Source organism: Panicum hallii, chromosome 7 (genome assembly GCF_002211085.1).
Source record: "Panicum hallii strain FIL2 chromosome 7, PHallii_v3.1, whole genome shotgun sequence".
In the NCBI taxonomy this organism is placed as follows: Eukaryota; Viridiplantae; Streptophyta; class Magnoliopsida; order Poales; family Poaceae; genus Panicum; species Panicum hallii.
Genome location: NC_038048.1, coordinates 32,452,018 through 32,470,517, shown reverse-complemented (window position 1 = coordinate 32,470,517; position 18,500 = coordinate 32,452,018). Strand labels below are relative to the sequence as shown.

Sequence of the window (18,500 nt, the reverse complement as noted above, 5' to 3'; positions counted from 1 at the left end):
TTGGGAAAGAGATTAACCAAACAAGTCCTTAGAGGTAACACTACATTTAACTAATATGAAATGGATCTAATATTGCTCTTTTTTGGATTGGTTTTTCTTCTTCTTTTTCTTCTCTGTTTCTCTCACCTACATTTACTCTTTTTTTCTTCAGAGCAAGGCATACTCATGAAGAGTACATATCCTCCTATCTCTCTTTTTTGAGTTTCCCATACACGTGGAAAAAGCGCTATGCAAAAGGGCCATAAGCTCGTACTTGCTCTAAATCACTGACTAAACTTTAACGCTGAACATACAGAAACAATTCCTATTCTCCTTTCATTTAGCAAAATTTGCTTTTACTTAGATACTGCTCAGAAAAGATGACGCCAGCAATTTGCAGTATAAAATTTTACATGAACTCAAAACACACTCACTGACGCTACTTACACTTCAATACTTATAAACACTTTACACTTCAATACTTATAAACACTTCCTACAAATTGCAAACAAAAAGCAAAATACAAATGTCAAAGTTGTATATTTGCCTTCAAAACAAAGAAAACAAGAGCTATGGAGAAGAGTTTGATTTGTTCTATGACCAACTATACTTGGACGACCCACTTAAGATAGCGATGATAAGTAACCCCAATGACATCCACAATTATCTAAGGAAGCAAAACAGGGAACAGGGCTAGCAAAGCGAACCTAAGGGGCGACAACACTTCAGCTTGTCTAACAACATACATAATACATAGACAAAATCAAGCAATTCTATTCTACTCAAAGAAGCTTGACAATAACATAACATCACAGCAAAAACCAGTGCTACCTTAATTCAATATGTTTCTTGATTCGCTCGAAATTTACAGGAATAAACATACACGCGCACCTTAACCTGCTGTTGTTCGCAGCACTAGGTAACCCTTCTAGTATACAATGTGGCGCCATCGCTTGTCCAGTATGACAGCCACTAGCTGGAGTTTGCAAACACCAGGTACCAACAGGATTCCAGCTAAGCATCAAAGATCAACTGGTACCATCACATAATTGCATCAAGCGTGAATCTTTGGTTCAGCACTGACCTGATCTATGGACAAAAGACAGTAATATGGAATTATCAGTGGGCGTGTAGTACATCTAGTGTAAAAAATCTGGAAGTTTATGCATGAGAATTGATATTGAATTCTCATGTGGTACTCCAAATCACAAGTAACATGTTTGATGAAAATTCAATGTCCATAAATAACCTTGTTATTACCAAGAAAACAGACTTATTCTTGTTCTACACTTACAAACTGACAGGAGAACTAGATCACTTGCATAGTTGCATTTAACATAAAAATCCTATTAAATCAGAGCTGTATGTTTAAACAAATTCAGTAACAAGGAGCAGCCTTGGATGAGGCAAATCAAAATATAACACACAAAATAGGGCGCACTCTTGGACAGTTTCCAATCATGCATAAACCGAATTTTACCAAATGGATAAGGTGTCACCAATAAAAAAAGGGAAAGAAAATATCTAATAGAATTGTCCGAAGTCAAAGGGGAACTCAGCATCACATATGCCGTAAACAGCAAGTGATGTACCACATGTCTATGCTGTGTATCATTGCACATTAGAAATGCATCTATTCATGAATGCAAAAGCTGAGTGATATCCAGACCTGGTAACCTTTTGCAGATGGATGCTTTCTGCATCTGCAATACAATTTAGGTTGCTGATTGGCCCTCCACTGTTTGGTTCTGTGCATTAAATCCACATGTTAAATTGGAAGATTAGCTCAGTTAGATAATAACAGCAAAGCACAAGAAAAACAGTCAAGAGTGTATAGTAAGTGACAGCACCCACCTTGGCACGCAATACTTTCTGACTTTCGCTGAAATACTGATTTGGATGGTTGATTCCAGAATCACAGGAGACACCATGTGTTGCCTCAAAGGTCAATGTGCAAGCTAGCTGCATATTTCATTATGCCAGATAAACTAGATAGTTCAGGGATAGAATATTGCTGAGTTAAGCTAATGGCAATGAAGTACAGCACCTGGTAATGCCTGTTCTTCACTTTATCCATTATCCCTTCCAATGCATGCCCACTGACGCCCATTTTGTTGAGTGCTGCCCGCAAATTTTCATCACTGCAAATCCAATAAAATGGAGGCAAATACATGGAGGCAAACATCAGGTACAAACTAGGGTAGCATTATGGTTATCTTGCAACGTCGCAAACTGGCATGGCAATTGGCAAGTGAACTTCAGAACAGAATGCTATTTTGTATTAACCATAATCAAGGAAAAAACTATATCATGGACAAGTATGAACAAGGAGACTAGACAACACCATATCAGCAATAATCACAAAAGCATATCTCACTGCTCTGCTTGGTACCCTAGCATTGTACAATTTGGTTCAACCAGGCCAGGTGTGCTTAATGATTAAACAAAATGTTAATTCTCATTCATCTGCTTTTTTGGTATATTAAGCTTTTTTTTGTCAGAAAAACTATAGGTTGGTGGACTCTTGCTCCATTCGGATTTCTTGGCTTCAAAATGAAACCTTACCACGACCTCAAAGTTCAGGAGTAGATCTAGCGACCAAAAAAGGAGAGACTGGAAGAGAAGGTAAAAACTGCTACTGCTAACAAAAATTTTAGATTACTTATTAAAATATTGAGCACTTATCTACTCTGTTAGACTGTTAATAGCCGTCTATAGGGAAGACTAAGAATGAGGTTGTACCCAAAATGTCGATAAGGGCATCCATGATGATCTCCAACACCAGGTGTTGCAGAAATGATCTTTTGACATGAATATGGAGTGTAATCCTGGAGCAGAATTTGTAAGAGTAAGTAATAACTCCAGTGCAATTTCAAGTTACACAAGTAGCAGGAGGGGCTTACTGTCCGTTTTCCTTCTTTTCCGTAATTATGTCTGATGCTATAGGCATATTCCTTGTCAAACCGCTCGGAGCCAACCTTATCCAAAGAAGATACAACATCAATGAGGCAATAGAAACTGGGATAACTTACATGTTCAGCTCAGGGAAAATTAATTGCTTAATTTTGCATTTCTTTAATCATATTGGCTTTGTGTACTGCTAGCATGCTACAGGCAATAAGGTAGTGACATACTCCTATAAAATGTTTGCATGAGACAATACGCTTACGTTATCTACAAAAAGATAGATACCTTCTGAGAAAATTCCGCTCTCCAAAACGCCAGGGCATCCTCCAACTTTAGTCCAGCACCCTAGGTCATAATTTTCAGAAGTCATGAATGTGACATAGTTGTAGGTAGATCAAAGTTTAGTTTAATTCTTTTAACTATTACCTTAAGGAAAAGTCCAAACTGCATTCTAGCCCCATGCTTCAGATGATGGTTTTCTCTCAACTGCAATATAAAGAAAACACTGAGCAACCTGGCCACAAGGTATGCATATCACCAAGAACATATAAGGTGCCTCACCTTATCTAGCATATGCCGCATACAAAGAGGGAAAGAACTTTTAGCCAGTTGGTCAATATCCTTTAGAGATATTTCAACAGCATCCTTTGGCTGCGTGAAACATTTATAGTTTAAAAAACCTTACAAGTCAAAGCAATAGCACTAGAGGAAAATGTAGTGAAATATCAGGAAAATCAAGCGCAACCGCAACGGTGAGACAGCATACCTGAGAGTAATCAGGTCCAAAATACGCATTGCTTAATGCTTCGACAATCTGTAAAAATAAAATTAGGCATCACTGAAGATATAAAAAGATCAGTGCTGAAGGAAAGGTAGGGAACTGGTACTCTGGTACTCACAGGAGTCAACCTGTCCTTTTCTTGTTCCTTTATAGTTGCCATCCATTTTCTGTACAATAATAACTAGTGAGCACTCAGTTTAGAACTTTAATCCGAACTGCTGTTGGAAAAATGTCACCGGAATGCAAGAACTAGAACTTTTGGAAAATGTGATCTTTTTTTGCGAGAACGTATGTGAATTAAATCCTTTCCTAACATAAAAAATGGTGTAGGTACAATAATTAAAGCCACAAGACACCTTTCTGACAGAAATCAACTAAGCAGGCTTCCAAAACATGTTACATAATAACTGAGCAAAGTAAAATTGATGTATAATGTACCTGTTTGTTAAAACAAGTGCCTTTGAGATATTGCACCGGAATTGAGTAACCACTAATGAAACCACCTAGGAAATCATACAGGTATGTTAATAGAGAGCACCAATCAAAACAATAACTGGAATTTTTATTATCATATTCAGTGCAAACCTGGCTCATCGCCACATAAGCATAGCCTTTTGAAATAAATACCCGGCGGCTGGCAACAAGATCAGGAACTTCTTCAAAAGGTACCTTAATTGTATTAAAATATGATTTACTTCGAGTTATTATTTGCACAAAACAAAAGTTTTAAATGGGTACAGAAATAAAGACAAACAGGTATATGTACACACCTTGAAGAACACGGACTCAACTGCCAAAAAAGAAAAGGTACCAAATGAATTTAGCTTTCAGTGAAAGAAGAAATAATAGAATGACACTCTACTCAAAGAGCAAAAAGAACAAATGGAAAATTATGACAAGGTTAACACAGTAATGTTTTCATATGACTGTTCTATACACAAGAACACATTTCCTTTAGAAAGAATCGAAAGTTCAGTCACAATGGTACATCTGCTGCTTCAGTACGTTAGCCACCTAGATGGCCCACAAAAGTATGAATCATAGAGAATCTGCTGCTTCAGTACGTTAGCCACCTAGATGGTCCACAAAAGTATGAATCATAGAGAAGCATCCTATTCTGTAACTGATCCTAACACCCAATTGGACAAGCAATCTGCAATAAATTGAGTGAAAAGAAGTGGCGATAAGAAATGGTGTGTACCATTTGCAGATTGACCAATGGAACGTGCAACTTGGCTCAACTTGTCTTTCACAACCTAAAATATGTAAACATTCATTACTTCACAAAGCAAACAGGAAAAAGGAAAAACACTACACTTTTACATTGCTAAGCATCAAGATCAAAGTCCTCAGCAATAATAATAGTGGACATAGTCTATACCTCAAATTCTGAGTGTGGCAATGCTTTGTAAGGCAGTTGAAACTCAGTCATAAGCATCCTCTGAAACAGAATGTGCAACAAGCAACAATTAAAGCATAAATGCAATGTTATTTTCCTTTCTCAATTCTATGATAAAGAGATAGGAAGTCACCTGTGATTCAGGACTCTCAAGCCGAAAGCGATAACGAAAAAGTGTAGTCTCCATGGAGAGAAACCACTTTCGTAATTCTTCCCTGGGTGGTGTATCAAATTCCACTTTTCATTAAGTTGGCCAAAAGAACCATCAATCTTAATATAGTGCACCGAATATTACCGTATGAATATTAAGCTTACGTTCTGCAATAGACAAGACGGAGTACAAAGTGCGATATTATATCCTTGTTCAAAGTCTCTGCTGGATCCTGATGCCTCATGTGTGTCTTCCACAACTCACTGACCTGAAGTATGAAGCAAAAACGAACAATGCATTTCTTTTTAAATGAAAATTTGGACAATTGTCAGACTACATTAAGTCCGTAACAAGGGTTGATGCTATGGAGAGATCAACAATTCTAACTACAAAATCAAATCACAGTTAAGGCCACACGTAAGGATAAAATACATATGCCCCTTACAAGGCACTCAACATCTGCATGAACAACTAGTCAAAAAAAAATGGAGATTTCGAAAAGTAGCACGTTAATATCCAGAAGAGCCTAGCGACTTTCCCCATTTTCTCTAGCAAAATCCAACTCAGAACAATGTTTAAATCTACACAAGACCGCAAAATGCATTGAAACTTGCACCTAATTCTGCGCAGAATCGAAGTTTTCGCTTGAAAAAAAAATGGTCCAAACATAGCCCCGTTCCCAAATTTCCCCGCAGTAACGAGAGAGCAGACAGGGAGAATCGAATCGCTCACCAGCTTCTCCATCTCCTCCGGCCTCTTCCCCCGCGAGAGCCCATCCGAGATCCCCTTGAGAACTGCCCACCACAGCGCCGCGAAACGCGTCGCACGCCAACCGTTAGCCAGATCTGAGGAAGCAAGGCAGGATGCATTTTTTTTTTTTGCTAGAAAAGAGGCAGGAGGCCGCACCACGGAGACGGTCGATGGCAAAGAGCTCGAAGGCCTCCAGCCGCACCTCCAGCTGCGGCGCCGCCCGGTAGGTCGGCAGGGCCCCCGCACCGCCGCCGCCGGCTGCGGCTGCAGCAGCGAGCTGCCGGTGGGACCGCACGATCTCCATGCGCGGACTAGGCTGTGGAGCTGTCGCGGAGCAGGATACTCGCCCGGAAGGCTTGGGTGGCCGGTGCACCGGCGTCGGAGATTACGGGGCGGGCGGGCGGGCGGCGGCTGTGGGGGTGGAGAGTGGGAGAGGAGGGCGGCGGGAGAAAGAAAATTGGGGACGGTTTGGCGGGAAAACGACCTGGTTTTCCCGCGGCCGCGTCAGTGGGCCTTGGGCCCAGCCAGCAAGGCTTTTCACGGTAATATACAGCAAGGCTTTGCGCAAAACAAATCTGGCCTAGCCAAGCCTGACCCGGAGCATTCTTTCCCCCCATTTTTATGGTGTAATAATGCAGGTAAAGTAAATCCATCGCTTCGTTATTTTCATATAGTTATCATAGTCTAAAGTCCGTTATTGCACTTGGTATATATTTTGGGCACTCTATTGTTGTGACGCTATTGTTTAAATAATATATTATTTTAGGTATCGAAATGAAACTATAAATTTTTTCCTATATTTGTTGTGGTGAAAGGAGGGGTAAAATTATTTACTGGAGAGGACGGAGTATAATTAGCCGGAAGGGAAATAAGGAGAGTTGGACTTTCAATCATGAGATTTGGCAATTAATAGACATGATGGTATTTTCTTTAAAGAAGTAGGGGCTATATTAAAATTTGGCGCATTATTGTGGAGGTAGCATGAGAATATTTTTGGCAAAATAGGATCTTATGTGGTACTTTATTTATGTAAGTAGTGTCAGTATTAGAAATGATGTATTCCTATAGGGTTTGTACACTTTTTCGTTACAAGAATAGGAACTCAAATTTTGATTGCAACGCGTTTTGGTGTTCAAATTGTACGTATAATGTTGATCATGTAGAAGTAATGAATGGAACGGGTTGTGGTTTGTTTTAATTAAAATCTGAGGGTTTTTCTAAAAAATCCTAAGAGAGGATCAGGACGGTATGTTGATTTTATAAAAATTTAAGGTTTTCTTTGTAAATTTTTCTAAACCGGGAAGGTTGGACTGCGGGTGGATTTTGATTATGCACTTTTTCGCAAAATTATCTAAGAGAGGAGGCCAAACTGCGGGTTAATTTCAATAAAGATAGAGGACTTTTTTGCAAAATGACCGGGATCTGGACTGGCGGCCAAGAACCGTTGGCGACATGGTCACACTGGCCAGCCCTCTTTTGGTGTGTGAATGTATTGTAAGATGCATAGGTATTTTACTAAGGATTGCAATCGTGCCTGCGGGTTTCGTACCTGATGGGTGAGGGTATGGGTATGGGTATGACATTTTACTCGTAGGTATGGGTGCGGGTATGGAATTCTACCCGCGACTAGATCACAGCTAAAAATTTTTACTCGCGGGTACCCATTAGGTAACCCGAAATGTAAAAACGCCCACTAAATTAGAAAATACGGCCAAGCCCACCGAAAACCCTACCTCCACTCCACCCTGGCCTTATCCACAACCCCTCCACTCCCTCCCCCACAACCCAACCACCCTACCCGCCCCGATCCCATTCATTCGCCACCCCCAGCACCCAATGCCCAGCTCCAGAACCGCACGTGGCACGTCCACATGGTCGCACGAAGGCGCGGCCCCTCCACCTCGGGTCCAGCCGCCCATCCACCCCTCTTTCTCGTGTCTGGCCGCCACCGCCCGTCCGCCCCTCCAACTTAGGCTTGGCCACCACCACCCATCCGCCCCTCCTCGCGTCGGGCTGCCGCCGCACGGGCAGGGCAGGCACGTGGCCGGCCGGCGTCGAGCAGGGCAGGCACCCGACCGGTCGCAGGAGTGCCGCCCGTGCAGAACTCGGCAGCACACAGCACCCTCATGTCCATCCTCGACGCCGCCCGCCGCTCCCTCGCTGGTTGATGTTTATTTAGTTTGTATGACAACATGAGAGACTTTGAACTGCAGTACTGCTTGTATTGCATTGTAATCTTTGAACTATGCTTCACTGGTTGTTAGGGACCTATTGTTTTTGAACTTATGCTGTAATATTTCACTATTTCACTAGTTGTATAGTATCGTGGCTGTCAAATTGTTGTTTTACTCATTGATATGTATCTATTGACATGTTTTTTCCATTATCCGGCGGGTATAGGTACGGGTATAGAATTTCACCCGAAATGCTCAAAGGGTACGGGTATAGCTGGAAAGTCGGGTATGCTATCGGGTGGGTAAATGTTTTACCCGCATATTACCTGACTCGTTGTCATCCTAATGATATCCATTTGAACAGCTGACAGCTATATATCGCCTGCGCTATAATTCGCGGATGCATCGCCTAAAAGATGAACTTGCGGCTTAATGGTTCAATCAGCCTAGTAAATATTTTTAACAGGCATCTTTGACCGAAGCGTTTGGACATGTGTAAAATCGAAGTATCGTGAGAGCTCCACTGTGCTCTCGTGACCCATGCATAGGTATTCTACAAGTGCGCGCTGTCTCTAAAATGTGCATGTGCGTGCTCTTACTGTTTGCAATCTGAGTTGTGCGCTGTTGCGAAGATGGGCCATAACGACTCTATCCAGTCCAGCTTATCCAACTTCCACAAGGTATAGGAACTCCTTTTTTTTCTCCTAGTTTTATGGTGTAACAATGCCAAAAGGTTATCCACTGAACAGCACGTCTATATATCGCCTGCGCTACAGTTCGCGGATGCATCGTCTTAGAGATGAGCACGCGGCGAGTGGTTCAATCGGCCATTTAACATGCATCTTTGGCGTCTACAGTCCGAAGCGTTTGAACAGGTGCCAGATCAATGCATCGTGCCAGCTCCACTGTGATCTCGTGACCCATGCATAGGCAGTGTACATTACAAGCGCTTCAGGTGAACAGACGCGTATGAATTCGGCCTCGTAACACTAACACGGGATGTGTCCTCTCCACTGTGATCTCGCGACCCGCTTGGCACTGTGGGTCTGTGACGACCAGGAGGCCTGGGTTTCCTCCTTCCTCCTCCCTCCCGTCCTCCCGTCCAGGAGTCCAGCAGAGGTAAAAAGAAAAATCCACCAAACCCAATCCCCGCCGTGGGCATCCTTCCTCCGTTTTTCAATCGCAAGTTTATGTCGATTCGAGGCTTTTGGTTGATTTTCTGTACATGCTGATGCGATATCTTCAGTGTTCATTTAGGCAGAGGAAATGGCATCGGATGCAGCTCTCAAGGGTAAATCGGCGGCGAGCTCCTCCGCGGAACAGAGCGGCGAGGCGGCTGCCGCCGCCGCGGACGGACCTGATGATCATCAGCTCCAGCCCGGGATCCTCCCTCTCCTGGGGAAGCCGTACTTCGCGTGCATCATGTGCAAGTCCCACGTCCACCCGCCGTTCCAAGTGGTACTGCCACTCTGCTCCTCATGCTCCTGCCGTCAAAGATTGCCTATGTTTCGTGCCTGGTTGCATTGCAGGTGGTCCCCAGGTCGCTGGCGCCGTTCCTCCCGGCGGCCACGGCGCCGGCGACGCTGTCGTGGCGCGGCCGGTCCTGGGGGATGCGCTTCACGGGTGGCCGCCAGATCCAGCGCCTCGAGGCCGGGTGGCGGGGCTTCGCGCTCGACGCCGGACTCCGCCTCGGCGACGCCTGCGTCCTAGAGCTGGTGGACGGCGGCCCGGAGCGCGTCGTGTTCAGGGCGCAGGTCCTCCGCGCCGACATCCCCGCCGCGATCCGGGGGCGCGCCGGCGGGGACACCTCGGCCAGCCCCATCCTCATCGACTAGCTCGGCGCCTCGGCCCCCGTACGTGTCAGTCAGTGCTGGTGCTGTCTGTCAGTGCGGCCTGAAATCGTCCTGAACTGACTGATCTGCGTAGCTGTAGCTTGATGGACTGAAATGTGGGCAGAACTGAAACCTGATGTTTCTTTCGTCAGTACTTGTGCTGCATGAACTATGGACAGTGGCACTCTAAAAGTCTTTAGCTTCCATTTCGAGGCTGAGATGCCTTCTTTTGCTCTTTCCTTATGCTGGGGAAAGGAGAGAACTCTGGAGAGCTCTCAGAGAGCGCAAAAAAATTTAATAATAATAAAGCAGCAGCAGCAGCAGCAGCAAATTAAACTTCACTATCACTGCTCAGGAACGCAGGAGTTTGAAAGGAAGACCAGAGGAAAGCTGGGAATGTCACGCAGGAAACCGCGGCTCGCACACAAAAAACAGAGGAAAACCTGTCCGTCCCGGATTTCACTGAAAAGCCCCTGAACTATCCATGAATCAATTTATTTTCAAAAAAAATCCATGAATCAACCTACAAATCTACAATCTTCTTTTATAGTAATAGTCACCGTTTATCCGTCCAGCCCCAAATGGTATGAACTCAAAATCCGTGCTCTTAAAGTCGATCTTGCCATCCTCAAACCTCTCTGGCTTGAACGCATCCGCGTCGTCCCAGTACCCAGAGTCCCTGCTGATCGCCCACGCGTTCACTAGCACCACGGTGCCCTGTGGCACATCGTACCCCATGACCTTGCGGTCCTCCGTGCACTCTCTTGGCAGTAGCAATGGCAACACCGGGTGCAGCCTTAGAGTCTCCTTGATGACGAGTTTCAGGTACTTGAGGTGGTGCAGGTCGTCCTCGGTCACCGATGGCTTCCCTTGGAGCTTGCTCCGCACCTCGGCTTGCGCCTTCTCCATTGCTCCTGGGTTCCTCATGAGCTCCGACATGGCCCATTCGAGCGTGCTCGCTGACGTGTCGCTCCCTCCGCTGAAGAGGTCCTGCCAAATTAAATTTCACAATGCCATGATACATCTATAAATAGTTTGTGCATGACCTTAGTTGCAAGTGCAGTGGCTGTGCCAATCAATAGTGCAGTTACTTACAAGAATAAGAGATTTGACGATGTCCATGGTGAGGGGCACCTCGAGGCCACCTTCCCTGTGTATCCTCAGGAGCAGGCCAAGGATGTCCTCGTCCTCCTCCTTCACGGCGCCATCCGGCGTCGAGGCCATGGCTGCCCGGCGCTCCTCGTGCTGCCTGATGGCGCAGTCCATGAGCTGGAACATCTTCCGGTGGAGATCCATCACCCGACCTGCCGTCCCGCTGAAGAATCTCACGAGCCTCGACGACGGGAACAGGTCGCCGAGGCTGAACCCGGTGACGAGCCTGCTTCCCTCCTCGATCGCCCGCAGGAACTCCTCCCGCCGGTCGAACCGGTCGTCGACCACGGCGCGCATCGTGACGTCGGCGGTGAGCGCGGCGAGCCGCACGCCGACGTTGACGGCCCTGCCCGGCGGCGACGAGCGCACGCGCCTGGCGCTGAGCAGCTCGAGGACGCTGTCTCTGCGGAGCTGCCGCCACAGCGCGCCGTGGGGCGCAAACACCAGGCCCACGGCGCCCCGCTCCATGGCCGGCCGCATGCTGGGGATCCAGGGCCGCGACGCGAAGGCGGCGTCGTGCGCCCGCATGACCTCCCGGGCCGCGGCCGGGGACGAGGCCACGGCGAGCCCGACCTTGCCCAGCCTGAGGTACATGAGCGGCGGCGCGCCGTGCCGCCGCGCGAGGTCGGCCATGGTGCGGTGCGCGAGCGGGCTGCGGACGAACAGGAAGTGGTGCAGGCTGCCGATGACCGGCAGCCGCGACGGGCCCGGGGGCAGCCTCCGGCGGCCTCCGCCACTGCCACCGCGGCTGCTGAGCTTGAGGAGCAGCAGAGGGATGAGGGCTGCTTTCATTATCATTATCATTAGGTACAGTAGCGGCATATCATCAGCGTTTGTGATGATGTACATGTACTAATGTGGCAAATAAATAATGAAGAGAGAGATGAGAATTTTCATCTAGATGAAAAACCACAAGGCCACACTCTTTGCAACATATATATCCTCTTGCATGCATCATCTATGAAACAACAGAATAAAACAATGTATTATAGCGCACTGTTTCAACCATCAACTAAATGTATACTCCTCTATACGGCATTCTTAGAAACACATGTATGAAACCTCCCATGGTCCAACTAGTATTGGCTTCTAAAATGAGAATATTATCATATCATTACAACTAATCATGTGGGCGCTAGATACTCTCCGCAGCCGTCGCCCACGCGGAGCTCCAAGATGACCATGGCTACGAACACCACGACGACGAAGGCAATGGCGTAAATCCATGCTGTTGGAAATGCCGCCCACCTCCCTCCATCACTCTTCCTCGCACGTTCACCAGCTGTGCCTCCGGCCGCCGAAGAAAACGGGGGAGCGGCGGCGCCGGTGAGCGAGGAGCTGGCCGAGTAGCTGCTGCAGCAAACGGCGCACCGGCACCGGCGGGGGCACGAGCACGACGACGAGGAAGCCTCCATGGAGTAGCCGGCTTCCACGGAGCAGACGCTGGAGGGTCCGGTAGGGGAATCACCGGCGGCGCGCAAGATGATCTTGGCGGCGCGGTCGCTGTCGGCGCTGGTGGTCCGCTGCAGCGACGAGACGAGCCTCCTGGGCGAGGAGCAGCGGTACAGAGGCAGGAGGAGGCCGTCCGCCTCCGGCGCCGCGACGGTGACGGCCGAGGAGGGCGTGCCGGTGGCCGAGCGGCTGCGGCGGTGGTGGTGGCGCGGGGCGCCCGAGCGGCCCGTCCTGTAGGCGTCCCAGTCTCGTTCCAGGTCCACCAGCCGCCTCTCGAGGCGGCCGTGGACGGCTTCGACGACGCCGGCGCCGCGGGCAGGAGGAGGGGCGCGCCGCCGCCGCCCCCGGCTCTCGTGACCGCGGAGGGCGCTCGTGGCCGTGCTGCAGGTGCTCATGGTCGCGCCTCGCGCGTACGCGTGACGTGACGTGTGGGTGAACGCGCACCGGACTGGCGGACTGGATGCTCACGAGTGCGTGCCCGGCGGCGAGATGTGTGACAGCCTGACAGGTGGTGGAGGAAGGAGGCCGTGCGCTGAAATAGAGATGGAGGTGGTTGCGGCGGCAACCGCGCGCTCGCGCCCACGTTCGATGGGGATATGCGGGGCGGCGGCGCGGCAGCTTCAAATTTGAAACGGCGTACGCGTTCAAACGGGACACCGGGCGCTGCGGATGCGACCGTTACTAATCCAGCAATACAGTAGTTGTAATGACCGCTAGGCAAGATAAATAAGTGCCATAGATTAAACTCGGTCTTCTTAAGCATCATATCTAAATCTAATTAAGGAAAAAGTTAAGTTTGCATCATCACATTATCACAAAAGTTCGTTTTTTAACGTTCAACTAGAAAATCGGATAATGAGGACCATCAAGCTATTTAAACCGGATAAATTTGGACCATTTAGTGGTTTGAAAGGTGACTTTCGATTTTGTGAAAATTAAAAAAAATAAATCTAAACTTAAAAATTATAAGTAATTCATTTTAAATCAGACAATACAAAACAGGTGCCAATATTTTCTAAAAATGTAATATATCTACTGGTACTTTACTTGTCAGTAATTCGGATCTAACTTTTTCTTATTTCTAGCATTTGTTTGCTTGTAGACTTGTAGTTATGCCTATTATTTTTTATAGATAAGATTCAAATAGAACACCAATAGACAGGTTATAGTTTTAGAAAAAATTTGGTACTAGTCTCATATTTTTATTTAAAATGAATTAGTTTGATTTTCTAATCTAACCAAAAGTTTTTAATTTTCAAAAAAAAAACAAAACCACCTTATGAGAGTTAGCACAACATTGATGACTATATGAAATCCATCTATATAGTCAAGAGAGCTTATAACACTACAAATTGAATTTATATGCAGCGAGCATATACTATATATACTCATATTAATATAATTCAGAGTCATTAGTCTTCTAAGATCTACCTACTCCCTCCATTTTACAATAGTTGTCCAATATAAATATCAAGAGAGCTTAATATACTGTAATGAACAAATAAAAACCTTAAGATGTACTACCGTTCGCTTTGACCTTTCACTCCCTCCGTAGTTGTTCCCTTCATCCGTGGACCGTGGCAATGATAGGATTTTTCCTAGCTGTCATTGCCGTAAACTTTTCCTCGTAGCCTCCTCGTATTTCAAATATAAGGTGTTTTTGCATCACGTCGGTCAAACTTTTTCCAACTTTAAGCATTAGCGTATGAATGATTAGGTAGAGCTAGAATGAGAGCGTAATGTTGGTATTGTTTATCATAAAAAATATTTTCAAAATATATATTTTATTTATTTGAAGTAACATGGAGCTAAGCTATCAAATATTTGAGTAAGATTGCAAAAATATATGTTTGGAACGCACTATTGTTTATTGCTCCATGTTAGCGAGCATGTACCATGAATATATATTGTGAAAATTTTTCTCATAGCATATTATATTGCTATGAGTATACTCATATCATCTTAGTTGATAAAACATCATGCAGCTAGCGAGCATATACCATGAATATACTCATATATATATATCAATATAGTAAAAAAACTTGACCTACTCATGTCTGCCTATATATATATATATATATGTATATCAATATAGCTAAGAGAAGACCTCTCACGTAGGCTAAGAAAACCCTGAACCCCTGCTCTACCCTTACTTAGGGGTGCCGTTCCCCGTACCGTAACCCGTGTGAGAGCGGACCATGACCAATTTTTCATGTGCTTTGGCGTGTAGGCAGGCAAGGAGATTTTTTTTAACCCCAACCTGAAATTCGCTCCCACCGCTTAGGTAAACTTTCCTTATTACATCCTATTCTCTCTTGCTTATGTTCTTCACAGTTCCTCACATTTCAAATGTAAGGCATATTAGCATGGCTTCGGTCAAACTTTTTTAAATTTCGATCATTAGTGTACAAATAATTATGTAGATTGAGAACACAATACGTTGATATTCTTTTCATCATCATAAATGTTCTCACAATATACAGTTTATTCGTTTGAAATCACAGTTTCTTAAAAACAAAACTCTATCCAAACCTGTTTAGCAAAGACATAAGATCTGAACTAAACTTCAGGTTCATTTACTTGCCGAGCAACGTGTAACAGTCTTTTAATTTGGAACCAGAGCGTGCATTTTACGTGCATGCATGCATGGAACTGCATAAAGGTCCTTTCGGTTACATGCAGACGCAGGGCTAGTCGTCGACGAGGTCGACGGAGTAGCAGCAGCTCTTGAAGGCGTCCATGTTGCGGCTGAAGAGCGGGACGTAGGCGTCGACGCTCCCGTCCCCGTGGCAGGACGGCAGGAGGATGAGGAGGCCCTCCACCGGCAGGTAGCTCGGCATGAAGAAGCACGGCCGGCCGCCGCCGAAGTCGAGGTCGTAGAACGGGATCCGCAGCCAGCTGTCGACCTCGATGCTCGGGCTCAGCACCATCTCCGCCGCGTCGGCCGCCGGCACCAGCCCTTCCTCCTCGACGGCCCCCGACGCCGCGAAGTCGACGAAGGACCCGAAGTAGGCGCCGTCGACCCGGGCCAGCTCCCGGTTGATGAGCTCCACCGCGTGCCGCAGCGGCCGCGCGACCAGGTCCCGCGCCGCCGCTGTGGGCCGCGCCCACAGCACCACGTTGCCCGTGTACCCGTCCGGCACCGGCGGGCTCATCCGCGCGCGCCCGTCCACGGCGATGCAGACGCTGGTGGCGACGGACCCGTCGAGGCCCCGCGCCGCCGTGATGCACCGCCACAGGTGCGCCACCACGCACCGTAGCGTGCTGCAGGGCCGCCCCGCGCCCGGCGGGGACGCCTGCGACTTGAGCCTGGAGATGAACTCCCGGCTGAAGTGGGCCTTGTGGACCACCACCTCGTCGTCGTGGCCGTCGCCGTTGCTTATTCCCAGGGCGGCCTTCGCGTGCTGATGGGCGGCCGGCTTCTTGAACTCGACGCCGCGGTGCTCGAACTCGACCCTTGGCGGGTCGCGGGGCCTGAAGAAGGCCGCGCGGTCGTGGACCGGGGCGGGGTCGAGGGCGGCGCCGCGGGTGGCCTGGCTCCACGCGACGAAGAAGTTGCTGGTGGCGCGGCCGTCGGACACGAGGTGGTGCGCGGTGAACCCGACGGCGAGCCCCCCGCACGCGAACCGCGTGAGCTGGACGAGCATGAGCTCCTCCGCGCCGTCCTCGCTCGGGTGCAGCCGCGTCACCTCGGGGGCCGGGCTCAGCGGCAGGACGGCGTCGAGCAGGACGTCGGCCGCGGCCTCGACGAGCCGCGCGCCCTCGTCGCTGAGGAGGATCGCGCGGCCGCCGGTGCGGGGGTCCACGCCGAGCCGCCCCGCCCACTCCCGGTACTCCGCCAGCGCCCGGGCCAGCCCCGCCTCGAGCGCGGCGTTGGGAGGTGTCGGCGGCCGGAAGACGTAGATGACGGAGACGTACGTGTCGAAGTTGGCCTTGTCGAACACCGAGAGCGGCACGACCTCAGGGGCGGCGGCTGCACGGCCCCCGGCGGCGGGCCTGACGGCCTTGGACGACTGCACGGTGATCCTCATCATCGCGAGAATTGTATCGCACGAAGCTAACAATGCTTAAGAATGATCTTGCTCTGTGGATGAGCTAATGATGAGCGTGTGTTCGGAGAGGATGCAGCATGGTGTGGCACTGGGTCAACTAGTATATATAGGATCATGGTGGTCGCCGATGATGGAGTATGAGATGATGGCCGCCGATGCGGACGTGCTGCCCCGCGGCGGTAGGTGTTGAACCGGCGGTGCTACGGGATGGGAAGGGACGGAAAACTCCGGCCGGGGACGCCGCGTTCAAACGGGCGGCCATTGTTGTTGGATAGAATGATAGATGCGTGCAGTGGACTCGGAATTGTCCCGGCGTTTTGACAGTGATGCCTCCTCGCACCCTCGCTGCATGCGATGAACAGGCTAAGGGCAGATCGAGCAGAGCAGGACAAGTGGTCATGTAAGTAGGTAGGTGAGGGCCGTGGGAAATGGAACCTGCTGTGCTGCGCACGCCGACGACGGACACGGCCTTGGATCAGCAATTGGGGATAATCTTGAAAAATAGTAGCGTGATCGAAGATCTTTGATGTTGCAGGTACCCGTTGCTGTTCGCCGGCCGGAGGAATCGATAGCAACCTCTGAATTGACCGGCCCCGGCTGAAGAATAACCCGATCGACCGCCGCCGTTCCTACTTTCTTGGCCACGTGTGTGTCTTGGAGTCCCGACAGACTAAAATTTCCACTGTGCAAGCCTTGTTATGTGTCCCACCAATCCATGGTTGGTTATACTGCAATGTAATATTTCCCTTAATTTGGATGATCTATATGACTCCAAACTAAAACTTAGCACCGCAAGAGGGGCAGGAGCACCTCTGCACCTGAACTCGCTCGCCGACGCCGGGCACAACAAAGCACAATCTAGAAGAAATTCTGCCAAATAATTTTTCTAAGAGAAGTGATTCTGTACTGTGATTATCTGAAGTTAACCTCATTCACTTCTTAGACTATTTTTTTCACAAAATTAATTTTAAAAGATTATAAAGAATCACATTCAACTAATAATGAACCACTTCTCTTAGAGAATCAGTTTCGCAAAAAATCATGATCAAATGAAGATCTACCGGACTGGCCCTTAGCGTTCGATTTGCTGTTCGATCAACGGCCGGTAGCCTCTCGGTGTGCAAATCCTGGCCACCGATTGATCGATGGTGATCCATGCCACGGCTTGCCGCGTTTCGCCATAGATTAGGTCAGAGCAGCGGTTAGGCAGGCGGGTAGGGCCGTGGAAACTGGAGCTTGCCTACACTACACACCCGCGCGCGAGTAGTCGCGACGAAACGGTTTCTTGGTCAGAATGGGACGTGCTGCTTGTTTGCAGCCTCTCGCTCTACAGACAGTAGCTGCTGGCACTACTACCAAGCAAGCCGACACCGTACCACGGGCGCGCCGTTCCCGGCCACTGGCCACTGCTACGCCAAACAGGTCGATGCTAGCTCTAGCCCGCTGACGAGGCACCACCAATATTTTGCCCGGCCCTTCCCAGGCTTCCAGCTCAACTGGAAGTGTCAAAATTCCATTCAGAGTGTACGACTGTTTCACATAGTGTACTCTTCAACGTCTCCATCTCCTAATCCGCAACCGATCTTCTGCTAGATGTAGGTGGAAAAGGGGCAGGGAAAAAATGGGCCTCCAGCTAGAAATTTTGAGATTAGGATTCCATGGCTTAGCGTGTACAGACTGCAGAGTGATGTATAGTAGCTACTAGGCTTAGACAGAAGAAAACACACACTCTCTTTGTAGAAACCTTATACTGGAAACACACACGTTCTTGGCTAAAATTGTCTCACCTTCAAGAATATATAATAGAATCTTATTACTAACTTATCTGTAGGACTGCAGGCTTCGCTTATTCCACATTCTTGGCTTGATTC

General features: G+C 48.1%; 4 protein-coding genes across 5 annotated transcripts; 1 reads left to right on the top strand and 3 right to left on the bottom strand.

Annotated features, from left to right (window-relative positions):
• Positions 1 to 783: 783 nt before the first annotated feature.
• Positions 784 to 6,271, bottom strand: LOC112900329 (probable DNA primase large subunit). 2 transcript variants are annotated; one of them, XM_025969146.1, is made up of 20 exons: positions 6,124 to 6,271; positions 5,950 to 6,011; positions 5,382 to 5,485; positions 5,200 to 5,281; positions 5,049 to 5,108; positions 4,869 to 4,923; positions 4,438 to 4,457; positions 4,253 to 4,336; positions 4,106 to 4,170; positions 3,786 to 3,834; positions 3,653 to 3,700; positions 3,448 to 3,537; positions 3,313 to 3,372; positions 3,172 to 3,231; positions 2,883 to 2,957; positions 2,722 to 2,807; positions 2,027 to 2,120; positions 1,834 to 1,941; positions 1,649 to 1,727; positions 784 to 1,068 (listed from the first exon to the last, which is right to left on the bottom strand). In XM_025969146.1, the coding sequence occupies exons 1-19, from the start codon at positions 6,269 to 6,271 to the stop codon at positions 1,695 to 1,697; spliced, it is 1,383 nt and encodes a 460-aa protein (XP_025824931.1). In that variant the 3' UTR covers positions 784 to 1,068; positions 1,649 to 1,694. The 2 variants fall into 2 exon arrangements, with proteins under 2 accessions (XP_025824931.1, XP_025824932.1); XM_025969147.1 differs by having other exon boundaries at positions 784 to 1,063.
• A 2,869-nt stretch (positions 6,272 to 9,140) lies between these two features.
• On the top strand, positions 9,141 to 9,976 carry LOC112900655 (B3 domain-containing protein Os04g0386900-like). Its single transcript, XM_025969488.1, has 3 exons — positions 9,141 to 9,260; positions 9,399 to 9,599; positions 9,671 to 9,976. The coding sequence occupies exons 1-3, from the start codon at positions 9,141 to 9,143 to the stop codon at positions 9,974 to 9,976; spliced, it is 627 nt and encodes a 208-aa protein (XP_025825273.1).
• A 528-nt stretch (positions 9,977 to 10,504) lies between these two features.
• LOC112900654 (premnaspirodiene oxygenase-like) lies at positions 10,505 to 11,914 on the bottom strand. Its single transcript, XM_025969487.1, has 2 exons — positions 11,069 to 11,914; positions 10,505 to 10,963 (listed from the first exon to the last, which is right to left on the bottom strand). The coding sequence occupies exons 1-2, from the start codon at positions 11,756 to 11,758 to the stop codon at positions 10,505 to 10,507; spliced, it is 1,149 nt and encodes a 382-aa protein (XP_025825272.1). The 5' UTR covers positions 11,759 to 11,914.
• Positions 11,915 to 15,135: 3,221 nt separating this feature from the next.
• Positions 15,136 to 16,681, bottom strand: LOC112900448 (agmatine coumaroyltransferase-2-like). Its single transcript, XM_025969311.1, has one exon. The coding sequence runs from the start codon at positions 16,609 to 16,611 to the stop codon at positions 15,268 to 15,270; it is 1,344 nt and encodes a 447-aa protein (XP_025825096.1). The 5' UTR covers positions 16,612 to 16,681; the 3' UTR covers positions 15,136 to 15,267.
• Positions 16,682 to 18,500: the final 1,819 nt, after the last annotated feature.